The following is a 14,845-nucleotide window of genomic DNA, read 5'->3' on the forward strand; positions in this document are numbered from 1 at the left end:
CTCATATAAATAAATAACTGAATAAATAAATGGAAAAGAAGAAATAATTTCTCCTTAGAGAAGAATTCCAATTAATAAAGTAAAGGAATGATCAAACTAGAAAGTCACAATTAGATATATCAGAGTAATAATTGTGGGAGACAAAAATTATCAATGCATGCTAAAATTAGTGGATAAAAGTATGATGAAAAATAGGATATTGGACACTCTCAATATTATCTACACACAAGATACTTATTAACAGCAGAAGGAAAAAATAGCAAGTTTACAGTGGAAAGAAACCTGGCAGGCACCCCCTTAATCAAGTATTCAATATCACTAGCAATAATGCAGACAGATAACATGTACCTCCTAATATGATGCACTGAGAAGGACAGAACATCATTTCTTCGATATTCTTGTAAAAATCCATAAATTCAACCTAACCATCAGAAAATGTCAGACAAAATAACCAGCCAGTGTTCTTCAAAACCATGAAAAACAAAAACTGGAGAACTTTCACAGACTAAAAGGTAATAGAGACCATTAAATGCAATGTGAGAGACATATTCTGGACCAGCAAAAAAACTCTGAATGTTTGTTTCCCCCCAAAATTCATATGTTGAAGCCATAACCCCTTCTAATGTGATGGTATTTGGAGATAGGGCCTTTGAGAGGTAATTTGGTTTAGATGAATTCACCAGGCCAGGCCGCCATGAATTAAAGAGCTAAATGTAAGGCCAGACAGTATAAAACTCTTAGAGGAAAACATAGGCAGAACACTCTATGACATAAATCAAAGCAAAATTCTTTCTGAACCACCTCCTAGAATAATGGAAATAAAATAAAAAAAGATACATGTACCACAATGTTCACTGCATCACTATTTACAATAGCTGGGACATGGAAGCAACTTAAATGCCCCTCAACAGATGAATAGATAAAGAAGATGAGGCACATATATAAAATGGAATATTACTCAGCCACAAAAATGAATGAAATTGAGTTATTTGTAGTGAGGTGCATGGACCTAGAGTCTGTCATACAGAGTGAAGTAAGCCAGAAAGAGAAAAACAAATACCGAAAGCTAATGCATATATATGGAATCTAAAAAAATGGTACTGATGAACCTAATGGCAGGGCAAGAATAAACATGCAGATGTAGAGAACAGACTTGAGGACATGGGGTTGGGGGAAGGGGAAGCTGGGACTAAGTAAGAGAGTAACAACCAAAAAGATGAAATAGTATCATAAAAAATACTTTAGTCCAAAAAAATACACAATAAGAGAAACAAGGAAATAAAGGTGAAACAAAAAGAGACAGCAGATTTTAAAACTATCATCAACAATCATATAAAATGTAAATGCCTGAAATACCCAAAGTAAAAGATGCAGATTGCCAGATTAGATTAAAAAAGCAAAATTCGACTATATATTTCTTAAAAGAAACCCAATCTAAATAAAGACAAAAATAGTCAAAAGCAGAAGGATGGAAAAAGATACGCCATGCTAACTCCTATCAAAAGAAAGCTGGAAGTAGATTTTAGATCAAAGAATTTTAAGAGGTAGAGGGTCATTTTATAATGATAAAGGGGTCAAATCATCACGAGGACATAAACTTTTACATTTTGCACTTTATAACGAAGATTCAAAATACCTGAAGCAAGACCTGATTATGCTTCAAGGAGAATAAACAAATCCATAATTGCAGTTACAGATTTGAATACATTCTCAGTCACTGGTACAACAAGTAGATAGAAAATAAGTAAGAATATAGAAAACAAACAACAAGCTCAACCAACTTGATCTAATTGACATTTGTAGAACAATCCAGCAAAAAACACCAGAATAGACATTTCTTTCAAGTGTACAAAGACCACTGAACAAGAGAGATCAAATTTGTGGCCTCAATATAAGTCCAAATAAATTTAAAAGGATTCAAGTTATATAAAGTTTTCTAACACCAATGAAACTAAATTAAAAACCAATAACAGAAAAATATATGGAATATCCAAAAAAATGGAAAGTTAATTACAAACTTCTAAATAACTCATGAGTGAAGATTTAATCAAAAAGGAAATTTTAGAAAGTACTTTATATGGAAATGACAACATGACATATCAAAATTTGTGAAATTCAGCTAAGTCACACTTGGAAGGATATTTAGATCCTAAAATACCTAAATGGGGTAAGAAGAAAGGTCTCAAATCAATGACCTCAGCTTTCACTTCAGAGTTATAAATCTGATAAAAGATTGACAAGACCTATACTTTGAAAACTACAAACAAGTGCTGAATGACTAAGGACTACTAAATCCCTTTTTCTAAACCTTGGCACTATTGACATTATGGACCAGATAATTCTTTGTTTTGGAAGCCTGCCCTGTGCATTGAAGGATCTTTGTCTTCTAGCCACTGAACGCTAGCAGCTGCTGCTGGCTGTGACAATCAAAAATGTCTCCAGATATTGCCAAATGTCCCTGGCAGAAAAAAATCTTCCCCAGTAGAGAACCACTGAGGACACAAATAAATGGAAAGATATATCTTGCTCATTATTGTCAATTATGTAGATTCAATGCATTCAGCAGATTTATTTGTAAAAATTGACAAATTGATTCTAAATATCTTAAGAAAATGTGAAATATGTAGAATATCCAAAACAACTTTGAAAAAGAACAAAGTTGAAGGACCTATACAACCCAATTTCAGAATTTATTATAAACCTAGGTTATTAAGAGAATATGGAGTTGGCATAGAGATAAATGGATCAACGAAACAGAATGGAGGGATTTTCAACAGAGCTCAAGAATATTCAGTGAAGAATTTAACAAATGGTGCAACAACAACTGAATATCCATATACAAAAATGGATATTGCATTTTTTAATCCATACCTTGTCTTATACGCAAAAATTAACTCAAAATGTGTCACAGACTCAAAATATAAAACCTAAAACTATAAAACTCATATGTGAAAGCTTATAAGAAAATCACTGTGAACTTAGCTTAGGCAACAATTTATCAGATATGACACCAAAAGCATGATTCATAAAAGAAAAATATTGGACTTCCTTAAAATTAAGAATTTCTTTTCTTCTCTCACAAATACGAACAATCATATATCTGTTCAAGTGTGCAGAATATATAAAGAACTCTTTGAAATTGAATAAAGAATCAAGCAAGCCAATAAAAACTGTGTAAAGGGAGCAAACAAACATGTCACTAAAGAAAATACACTGATGGCAAATACCATCATTAGACATTAGGGAAATGCAAATTTAAAATATGATGAAATACTATTAATAGCCACTAGAATATCTAAAATTAAAATAACAGGTGTTGACAAGGATATAGAGGAACTGAAATTCTCATATATTGCTGGTGGAAATGTAAAATAGTATGGCCACAGTGGAAAACTGTATAATGGCTTCTTAAAAAATTAAATGTTCACCTATCATTTAACCCAACTATTCTATTCCTATGTATTATCCAAGAAAAATGAAATGTTTCCATACAAAGATTGTATACAAATATTCATGGTTGCTTTATTTCTTATAGTCCAAAACTACAAACAACCCAAATGTCTGTCAACAGATGACTGAGATAGGATTAAGATGGCAGAGTAGGAGGACATGCGCTCACTCCCTCTTGCAAGAGGATTGGAATTACAACTAAATGCTGAACAATCATTGACAGAAAGACACTGGAACTCACCAAAAAAGACACCCCACATCCAGAGACAAAGGAGAAGCTGCAATGAGATGGTAGGAGGGGCGCAATCACATTAAAATCAAATCCCATAAATGCTGGGTGGGTGACTCACAAGCTGGAGAACAGTTATACCACAGAAGTCCACTCACTAAAGTGAGGGTTCTGAGCCCCACGTCAGGCTTCCCAACCTGGGAGTCCAGCAGTGGGAGGAGGAATCCCCAGAGAATCAGACTTTGAAAGTCAGCGGGATTTGATTGCAGGACCTCCACAGGACTGGGGGAAACAGAGACTCCACTCTTAGAGGGCACACAGAAAAGTGTGCTCACCAGGACTGAGGGGGAAGGAGCAGTGACCCCATAGGAGACTGAAGCAGACCTACCTGCTGGTGTTGGAGGGTTGCCTGCAGAGGTGGGGGGCAGCTGTGGCTCACCGAGGAGACAGGGGCACTGGCAGCAGGGGTTCTGAAAAGTGCTCATTGGCGTAAACCCTCCCAGAGTCCATCATTAGCCCCACCAAAGAGCCTGTAAGCTCCAGTGCTAAGTAGCCTCAGGCCAAACAACCAACAAGGTGTGAACACAGCCCCACCCATTAGCAGACAAGCAGATTAAAGTTTTACTGAGCTCTGCTCACCAAATCAGATTAAAGTCTTACTGAGCTCTGCCCACCCAGCCCTACCCACCATCAGTCCCTCCCATCAGGAAGCACCCACCAGCCTCCCAGATAGCTTCCTCCACAAGAGGGCAGACAGCAGAATCAAGCAGTATGAGCAGCATTTCGTCTTGTGGAACTGAAAACCACAGCCACAGAAAGATACAGAAAATGAAAAAGCAGAGGACTTTGTACCAGATGAAGGGACAGGATAAAAACCCAGAAAAACAACTAAATGAAGAGGAGATAGGCACCCTTCCAGAAAAAGAATTCAGAATAATGATGGTGAAGATGATCTAGGAGTTTGAAAAAAGACTGGATACAAAGATCGAAAAGTTTACCAAAGACCTAGAAGAATTAAAGAGCAAACAAACAGAGATATGCAACACAATAACTGAAATGAAAAATACACTAGAAGGAACCAACAGCAAATTAACTGAGGCAGAAGGGCAAATAAGTGACCTGGAAGACAGAATGGTGATAATCACTGATGTGGAAAAGAATAAGGAAAAAAGAATGAAAAGAACTGAAGACAGCCTAAGAGACCTCTGGGACAATGTTAAACGCACGAACATTCGCATTATAGGGGTCCCAGAAGATAGAGAGAAAGGACCCGAGAAAATATTGGAAGAGATTATAGTTGAAAACTTCCCTAACATGGGAAAAGAAATAGCCACCCAAGTGCAGGAAGCACAGAGAGTCCCAGGCAGGATAAACCCAAGGAGAAACACGCCAAGACATGTAGTAGTCGAAATGACAAAAATTAAAGACAGAGAAATGTTATTAAAAGCAACAAGGGAAAAACGACCAGTAACATACAAGGGAACTCCCATAAGGGTAACAGCTGATTTCTCAGCAGAAACTCTGCAAGCCAGAAGGGAGTGGCACAATATATTTAAAGTGATGAAAGGGAAGAACCTACAACCAAGAATATTCTACCCAGCAAGGATCTCATTCAGATTCGACAGGAGAAATCAAAAGCTTTACAGACAAGCAACAGCTAAGAGAATTCAGCACTACCAAACCAGCCCTACAACAAATACTAAAGGAACTTCTTTAAGCAGGAAACATGAGAAGAAAAGGACCTACAAAAACAAAAACAAAGCAATTAAGAAAATGGAAATAGGAACATACATATCAATAATTACCTTGAATGTAAATGGACTAAATGCACCAACCAAAAGACACAGACTGGCTGAATGGTTACAAAAACAAGACCCATTTATATGCTGTCTACAAGAGACCCACTTCAGACCTAGGGACACATACAGATGAAAAGTTAGGGGATGGAAAAAGATTTTCATGCAAATGAAAATCAAAAGAAAGCTGGAGTAGCAATAGTCACATCAGATAAAATAGACTTTAAAATAAAAAATTTTACAAGAGACAAGAGAGGACGTTACATAAAGATCAAGGGATCCATCCAAGAAGATGAGATAACAATTATAAATATATATGCACCCAATATAGGTGCACCTCAATACATAAGGAAAATGCTAACAACTATGAAAGAGGAAATGCAAGGCAGAAATAGAGACACAAATGTAGAGAACAAACACATGGACACCAAGTAGGGAAAGCGGGGAGGGTTGGGGGGGGGATGAATTGGGAGATTGGGATACCAAATTGGACACTCTGAATATATGCTTTTTATTGTCTGTTAACTGTATCTCAATAAAAGTTCTTAAAAAAAAAAGATTAAGTAAAATCTGTAAAACTAAAACCAAGTTTAGCAAGTATTAAAAATTATTACATAAATGTGCCACAAAGTACTTTCTTAAGTAGATAATCAATATACTTAAAAAACTTTTCTCTTTTAAAATATTTGCATGTTTAGGTGATGTTACGAGTACATAGGTATGAACTTATTTTTATATTTCAAATACATCTCAGCAATACTATATAGTAAGAACTCTCACTACATAAGTGTATTGCTTTTATTTTACTATTTTTCTAATTTATCGTCACAATTTCTGTGGTTAGCACTATTAACATTATATACCTATAACATGTTTACTTATTATTCTGATGTATCTCTTTTTGGGAACTTTTATTGAGATATAGTTGACATACAATAAACTGCATATACTTAAAGTGTAAAAAAAAAAAGAAAAAAGAAAAAAAACAGATGACTGCATAAACAAATTGGGGTATATCCATAAAACAGAATACTTACTCAGTAGTAAATAAACAAAAAAAAGTAATAAATTAATGAATCATACAACAACCTGGAGGAATCAAAATTAACATGCTGAGTGAAAAAGGCCAGACTAAAAAAAAAAAAGTACCTATTGTAGGATGACATTTACATAAAATCTAGAAAATGTGAAATAACCTACAGTTATAGAAAGCTGATAGGTGGTTGTCTCGGGACTAAGTGGGGAGATATGGTGGGGTGGGAGAGGAAGATTACAAAGGAATACAAAAAAATTGTGGGGGGAATGAGGATTTGTTCGTTACCTTGATTGTGATGACAGTTTCTGGGTATGTACATATTTTAAAATCTATCAAATTATACACTTTCACTATGCACAATATATCTCAATAAAGCTATTTTTAAAATATACCCATAAAAAGATTTATATATGAATGTATATAGCTTCTTTATTCACAGTAGCCCACAACTGGAAACCTCCACATAGCCATCAAAAAGTGGATTTGGTATATCCATACAATGGAGTACCACCCAATATTCAAAAGGAATGAATTGTTGACACACAATATATAATAATGAATCTCAAAAACATGATACTATGTAAATGAAGTTACATGCAAGAGTACATACTGTCCAGTCCCATTTACATGAAATTCTAAAACAGATAGAGCTAATCTGTAGTGACAGAGCAGTTTAGTGGTTGCCTGGAGCCTAGAGAGTATGCAGATTGAGGAATAAAGGGAGTAACTGGGGACTGACTTCAAAGAGGCACAAAGGAATTGTCTAGACTGATGAAAACTTTGAATCTAATACAGGTACATTTTATTGTATGTACATTACACCTAAACAACAACAAAAAAATTTTTAATTGATTTTGACAGAGGCCTGGATTCTACCCTACCTAACTTACTACCTCCACTTTCCTTAGGAACTTGCTTATGCTTTTAGCAACTGTTTCCTCACATACAACTAGTGACAATTCCAAGGCCACAGGATGAAGTGAGAGTACATGTTAACTGAAAAAAAGATTAACTGAAAAGTAATAAGCAAATATTAGTATAATTAATATTCAGAAGTTCTCTTAGAGCATAGTTTTTATATGCTACTTCCTACTTCTGTTTTTACTCTGTTTCTTTTCTGAAAAATCCTGGAATAAATGAAAAAATTAAAATGTAATGACCTTGAGGTATTTCTTATAAAAGAAGAAAACATTTTAAATCAAAGCACAGCAATATGAAACAAGAAAAAATGAGTTCTCAAAGATAAAACTGTATAACTAAAAATTATTTTTAAAGTAATAATTCTAAAGTCTTTTCTATGGCTTAACTACAAAACATGTACTTTGAGCAGGATTTCTGCACCACTTACATTACTGATTTAATTTCCACATTCCAAAAGGTCAGGAATTATAAAGTGTTTAATACAAAAATGACAGATGTAAACAAATACTTTCATCATAGAAATAAATACTATAATTTTTCTTTTTTGAGGCATTCAAACAACACATTTGCAACCCATACTCCCACAAACCTGAAAATCATTACTATTTTTGACAAAGTCTTTGGCAGAGTACCATAACAAATGCTTCAATTCTGATATTTCATCTGGAAATACCCCTTTGATTTCAAAGTCTCCCAAACCACAGGGACACATGGCAATAATATAGGATTTGGGACTGCTGTTTTAAAACACAACTTTGACTGCTTTGGGCTAACTTATTTTACTTCATTTTTATATATCTGTGAAATGTAAGTTAAATGTAGGAAGGCTCTTTGAACTTAGAATGCATTTTCCACTTAAAAAAAAGTTATGACATATAGTAAGATACAAACTAACATATACCTTACTATATGTTGTGACATTTTTTTTAACAACTGAAACAATTATTTGTAATGAAAAATACAAGAGAAAGACCCCTGTAACAATAAAAGTGAACCCTTCTAAATGACTGAATGACACTGCAATCTCTCTTAAACATTAACATGCAGAGACTGCTCATTGTTCCTCAACATCCACCTTCCCCTTTTTACACAGTGTTGAAAATTGAAAATTTCTGGGCATAGGAAGGACACAGCTGAAGCTTAGACTTCACAGATTCCTTTGCAGCTAGGTTAAAGCCATGTGACTTAGTTCTGGACAATGGGATGTGAGCAAAAGTAATGCATGCAACTTTAGAGTGATGGTCTTAAAGAAAATGCACATGTGCTTTATCTCCTCTTTAACTCAGTCCTGTTGCCTGAAAGGTGAGCATGAGTGGCCATGAGATAAAAACTCCCTCTTAAAAATGGCAAAGTGACATGATTAAAGAAACCTGACCCTCAACATCATAAAACCAATGTATTAACCCAGGCCTGCCTATTTGGATCATTACATCAGAGAAAAGCAAACCTCCATGCTATTTAAGCCATCAAATTTTCAGTCTAACTGTATCCAAAGCCAGTATCTGATGGTGGGGGCAGGGGAGAGGAAGGGAAAGAAAATGCAAATAAATTTTATTATAATTCTAATAGAGACCTAAAGCCAATTTTTTTAAGCCAATTTTTATGTGTATGTTTGTCGTGCGTGTGTGTGTGTGCACGCGCGTGTGTGTATGCACGTATGTGTGTTTATCATGTTTAATTTTCGTTCAAACCTCATGGCTTTCCTTCATTAGGACTATTTTTGGAAACATAAAACTACTGTGTGTTAGATGACCTGGAATGAACCCAAGAAATCACTTCAAAACTTATACATGAGAAAACAGACGTATGAGAAAGCTAAATTATGAGCCCCAGGATACTCTTATCAAAAATAATTAGGTCTTTTTTATGTGGCTCATGAATGAAAATGTTTTCTGAAAGAACAGAGAAAATAGTGAAAGAGGAAGAGGAAGACATTTTTAATTAGGATGTATCATTTGCATGACAAAGCATATACTGCAAAATCCATATGAACTGTGAAAGGCAGAGGGAAAACAGTGACAGAAAGTACATGATAATCTCCTGAGTGGGTGACAATACTTATAATAGTGAAGAGAGAATGAGTTTTAAATGCTTGTACTAGAGTATGCGTGCATCCAGAACAATCTACTACCAACTGAAGTGTTCTGGTGATGGGCAGGAAGGGTCCCAGAGGTTTTTTACTGTACAGAGAAAAAGAGTTAGCATCCAACTGGCCATTCAACATTTATCCCAATGAGAATTAAGCTAAAATTAAAAATCTATGTTATCTGTAAGGAAAAGCTAATGAGAGCACAAATGAAATTCTGAGTATTACGAGCTCAAAAGCAATCTCATGAAAATTATGGGCCCATTCCCATATATAAACATCAACATACATATTATACATCTTAAATACTTCATTGCTTTGGAAATTGACAATTATTTCACTCTCATAAAACACAAGGTAATATTTCAAAAAAAACCCAGATCTTCTTGAATATAAAAATTAGTAGTTACTTCTTTTTTAAAAAATAGAAAAAAAGAAAATTTGATACAAATATAAATTTCATGTCTTATATGACTTAAATACACCAAAATTTTCAAAATATGCAGTGATCTCCAACACAGAATTAGACATATAAAACTCTTGATTCATGACAACAAATGCCCAAAAACCCTGACTCTAAGAGGTATGAAACTGGTAGCAAATATACTTAGAACTCACAAAATACTCTTTGCCATGGGAAAGTAACCTTACGTCAACAACAGAACAGAATTCACTATAACTTTTTGAGTTGACTCTATGTTCATTCTTCTCTTCTAAGTGTGGGAGCTCATTTTTGGCAACAATGTCTGTGTCATCAAGGAAAGGATTACAAACTCCTTTTAAATTTTTAGGTCATTCAAAGCAAAATTAGCCTTAAAAAGTATTCTGCCATGTTTCCAATTGTCTGCATATTTTTGCCAGCAGATTAATTTACAAGATACTGTCACTTTGAAATTCAATTTGCAGAAGCACATCCTAAAGCACTAAGAAGATTCCCATGGAAGTTTGGCCAAATAAACTTGTGATTTTCATCTGCATCCATAAGGCTGACTGCACCACCTCATAATGAAAGTTTTACCTCATTCAAACATCCAAAAATATCTCTCAAGTAAGCCAAGTTATGAACTCCTCCTTGTCAAACCATTCTGAGAATAGCCTTTCTTTTCCTCAGAGGCCAATTAATAAATGAATAAGTAATGAGGCAGTTATCTAAACTGCATTGTAGTGCTTTAGGGCATATTCATTATGGAACCAACACTTTTCTGCGTTACTAGGAATCTCTTACTTTGTTTCCATTTTTTGAGAAAACCTGTTGAAAAGCTAGTGGTTCAAGGCTTTGGCTCTGATAAAGTTGATTAATTTCAGGGTAGTAAGCAAGCTATCTTTCAGAATTACTGTCACAGTTTTTGAGTCTGATACAAACCAATTGTAAACAACTTAAGTTATGAGGACTTTCTTCACAAAGGCAGCAAGATGCAACTAAACATGGCAAGTACTCCATCCATGCCCAATTACCAAATCCTTCTTTTCACCATGTCAAAGACACCAAAAGCCTTTCAAGTACCAAAAATACTCTCACAGTCTTAATTTGCTATGCATCAGTGTACACAAAACAGATGAAAACCAGAAACTGGCTGCATGAAATAATGTTAGTCATTACATACAAATGCTTGTTGAGTGGGAAATGGCATTACACCCAATTCGACAATGATCTGCTTCAAAATATTAGAAGAAACAGTTCAGCAGTTCCATAGTATACAACATCATTTGATTGTACTTGAGCCACAGGAAAGAACACTTTGTGATAACAAAATTTCAATAGTCAGTTCAAACCTTACCGTATTTTAAATTACCGTCTTAAGGACCTCAGCATATTGAAACTTACATAAATTGGCAGCGAAGTACTATAAGTATGTATCTTCTAAATAATTCAGAATAATTCTAAATTATTCAGAAATAATTACTGAAGCCAGGCTCTCTGTATTATTCTATATAGTATAATATATATTTCAAAGTAATGATTCCATCTGTTGCTTCAAATGTTCTCTAATTGGTGAAATCCCTTTAATCATTCTGAATTAAAGTTTTTTTAAAAAGAATTTTTTTAACTCAATTTAGTTTCTGCACAAACTGTCAATAACTGTTTAAACTTAATTTAGTAAAGATTTCCCTCTCTTTCTTCTACTATAGATCTCATATCTGATTGATAGACTACTGACAAAAAGCAAATGATTCAACCTCTAATTATACCATAAACTTGGATTAAAATATACAAACAGTAAGTTGTACACTTGTTGATACATAAACCTTGATCTGAATTGGTGTAGAAACTGAATAGAACAAGTAGCAGATATCCTTGTCCATAGAGCATGCAAACTTTGGAAAGCTTGGGTTGAAAGTTATTTCTATTTTAATACTTCTAAGTTTGACAATATAAATAAAATACCTTAATTTCTAATCATGTCTTACTACATTTAACTAATATCATTTTGTAATTGCAAATACATTCTAATAAAGAAGAAAACAGAAAAGTATATTATTTTCTCTCTCAAAAATCAGTATTTCCCCAAACTCATTTCAATAAGCCTTGTCTCACAGTCTAAAACTTCTGACGCCACTTTTCAGAACTGCTCATTCATGTAATTATCTCAATAATACTTAGTTTTGAAGCATTAAAAATGAAATATATTTTCCAATAATTATTTTTCACAATTCATTAATATAAAGCATTTACTGACTGTAACTTTTAAGCATTTTTCCAACTTGGAAACCAACCACTTTTCAAACTTTTGTTTCTGAGGTATTCGGGGAATAATATGCTAGTTACTTACATAATTTCTCAATAAGCACTCTCTGACATTTTACCACTTATAACATTATGGAAAGTTTTACTTACTGAAACATCTTTCAAGTTTTTCTCAAAGGAGAAATGACAAGACTCTTTCGAAAAATTAAACTTGTATGTGTCAGTTGGTCCTGCTCTTGACACCAACGCTTTTCTCAGTTCATCAACATATTTCTCTTTTTCCATTGCCATGTCATCAGCTTCTTGGGAAATCTCTGATTCACAAACTATGAGAAACAGTAATAAAAAAGTCTTATTTGTCTGAAAATAAATTTCTAACAATAAATGCACTTACCTGTTGCTACTAACTTATTACTTACATAACAGAAATTTAAACAAAAAGTAAAATCAATGCCCACATCACAAATTTTTAAGTCAAATTACACCGCTTAATTGAACTAATAATTTTTGAGAAATACATTAATTTTGTCTCAAATCTCATACAAAAGCATTAGACTCCCTGCATTCTTTCTCTGTCCTCAGATTAAATACATGGATTATAAATTACCGCAGAAACAATCATCTTGTGTGTCTGCTCCTAGGTCATAGTGGAGAAATTATTTCCTAAAATAATTAATAAGCTCAGTATTTTAAAACATCTTTCTTCCTTGCCTCAATTATTAAAGAGATTAAATAGTCTATAGTCTATTTCTCACTCACATGGGCAGAGTCAAATTAAAGTAAAATGGCGTTCATTATTCTCATCTCATTATGTGCCAACAATAAAAACGGTGAATGAAGGGGACTGAAGAGGAAGGAAAGGGAAGGGAATTAATATTTATTGTCTCCTCTACAGCATACATTGTACTATATATCTGGTTTCCAATTCTCTCATCTAGATGTATTTAAAGCTGATATTTTACTCACCCATAGAGATTTACTTCAATAATTACATGTTCAATTTTAGATATCATCTTTGTTTCTTTTTCATAGTATCTTGTTCTTGCCACACTCTTCTTTTCAATATTTGAAGGACATAAATACACTTAAGATCTCATTCAAATCAGTGCCTTTGCGAGGTTCCTAGGGTACTAATTCCATTTCTTCTAGCTGCTGACATTCTCGTTCCGCTTTTTTTCCTTTCATGCTTTGTGAGGTTTGAATATGGCTCTCCTCTAGCCAGAGTAGCAAGTGCTCTTCATTTAAGACAGCAGAGGCAGTCTTAAATGAAGGCTGCTGGTTGGCCTTTCTTGGCGTCCCTATAGGTTTCACCAGTTCTGCACCAGTTTTGAAAGTTAATTTCTTCACTTGGTTTTTACACTTGTGGCAAAGTTAAGACACTTCAAATTTAAACCCCCCACCCCTAACACATACATAACGCAGACAGGATTCTGATTTCTGTTAGGACTTTTAATTTCCTCATAGCCCTTAGTGACTACTCTGATTCTATGCTGTACCTCCAAGCCAGAGTAGTTTTTTTGTTTGTCTTCTTTAAAGATTTTATTAACAGGATCACTTCCAGGTTGCTTTCTTTATCTTTAGAGCTCAGCTCTAATTCCTTAAGAGGCCTGCAGTCTCAACAGGCCACTCCACTTAGGTACAACCCACAGTCATTTAGATGTGTATCTAGTTCAGATATTCCACGAATTTATAGTTCTTTAGCTCCCATTAACCAATTTGGTTTCCAGATACCACTTCACACATGGCACCTGGGAATTCCCTTTTTTACATTCAAAGTCTGCAATGTGTCTTTATATGCTTTTAAAATTACAAGATTTAATCTAATATTTGTTTTATGTATGTGTGGTCCGGTGGTTTCCCATATCAACTAAGGATACCACAATGATGAAAGACCCATATGGTCCTATACTTTTTTATTAAAAAGTTACATTTATCTATTTTATTCCTTACAACACTGAAAGATAGATATTCTCATTTTACAAATGATAAAAGTGAGGCTCAGAGAGATCAAGTAATGGTCTAGGGTCATGAAGTAGGTAAGTGGTAAAGTATTAAAAAACACATTAGTATGAAACATTACAGAAACAATAAAATCTTGATTAAAGAATCTCTAAAAATATAACAGCTTTTCATAACTTTGGTCCATATCTCATTAAGTGTCTGGAAGCCCCATGACAGGCAATGCGGAAGGGAGTCTGGGAATGCAACCACATATTTTTCATGATCAGTTTTTAATAAGTTCTGATATTGAAAATATGAGTCAACACAGCCTTTGACAAAAGGTAAGAATAAAATTATTCTTGTATAAATTTGCAGCTTCTAAAATACTTGCACATTTTTCTCTCTCTGAAGCACACACATATTTAAGATGATCACAACTGTTAAATCTAGTGGCCTTTCAAGTACCAGTTAGCTCTTCTGAAAAAAACATAGAAATAAGAAGGCAAACGCTTCTTATCTAAGGGATAATTTCATATTTTGTGTTTGGATAATTTTGAACAGTTAAAAGTACCTAGAGAGAAAAGTGATTTCTCAGAGAAATGAGAAATAATCTGTAGAAACTATCTTTAATGCAACTATAGAAAAACTTACAAGAAAACATGCAAAAAAATGATACAAATGAACTTATTTACGAAACAGA

The 14,845-nt window shown here is 34.1% G+C and overlaps 1 protein-coding gene across 5 annotated transcripts in view; it reads right to left on the minus strand.

Annotated features, from left to right (window-relative positions):
* Positions 1 to 14,845, minus strand: part of XRCC4 (X-ray repair cross complementing 4) — a 244,613-nt gene that overhangs the window by 204,655 nt on the left and 25,113 nt on the right. For all 5 annotated transcript variants that reach the window (XM_057739892.1, XM_057739906.1, XM_057739898.1 and 2 more), the window contains one exon: positions 12,355 to 12,530. In XM_057739892.1, the coding sequence (XP_057595875.1) occupies positions 12,355 to 12,530 (176 nt within the window). The remainder of the gene's footprint in view (positions 1 to 12,354; positions 12,531 to 14,845) is intronic.

Source organism: Hippopotamus amphibius, chromosome 1 (genome assembly GCF_030028045.1).
Source record: "Hippopotamus amphibius kiboko isolate mHipAmp2 chromosome 1, mHipAmp2.hap2, whole genome shotgun sequence".
NCBI classification, from domain to species: Eukaryota; Metazoa; Chordata; class Mammalia; order Artiodactyla; family Hippopotamidae; genus Hippopotamus; species Hippopotamus amphibius.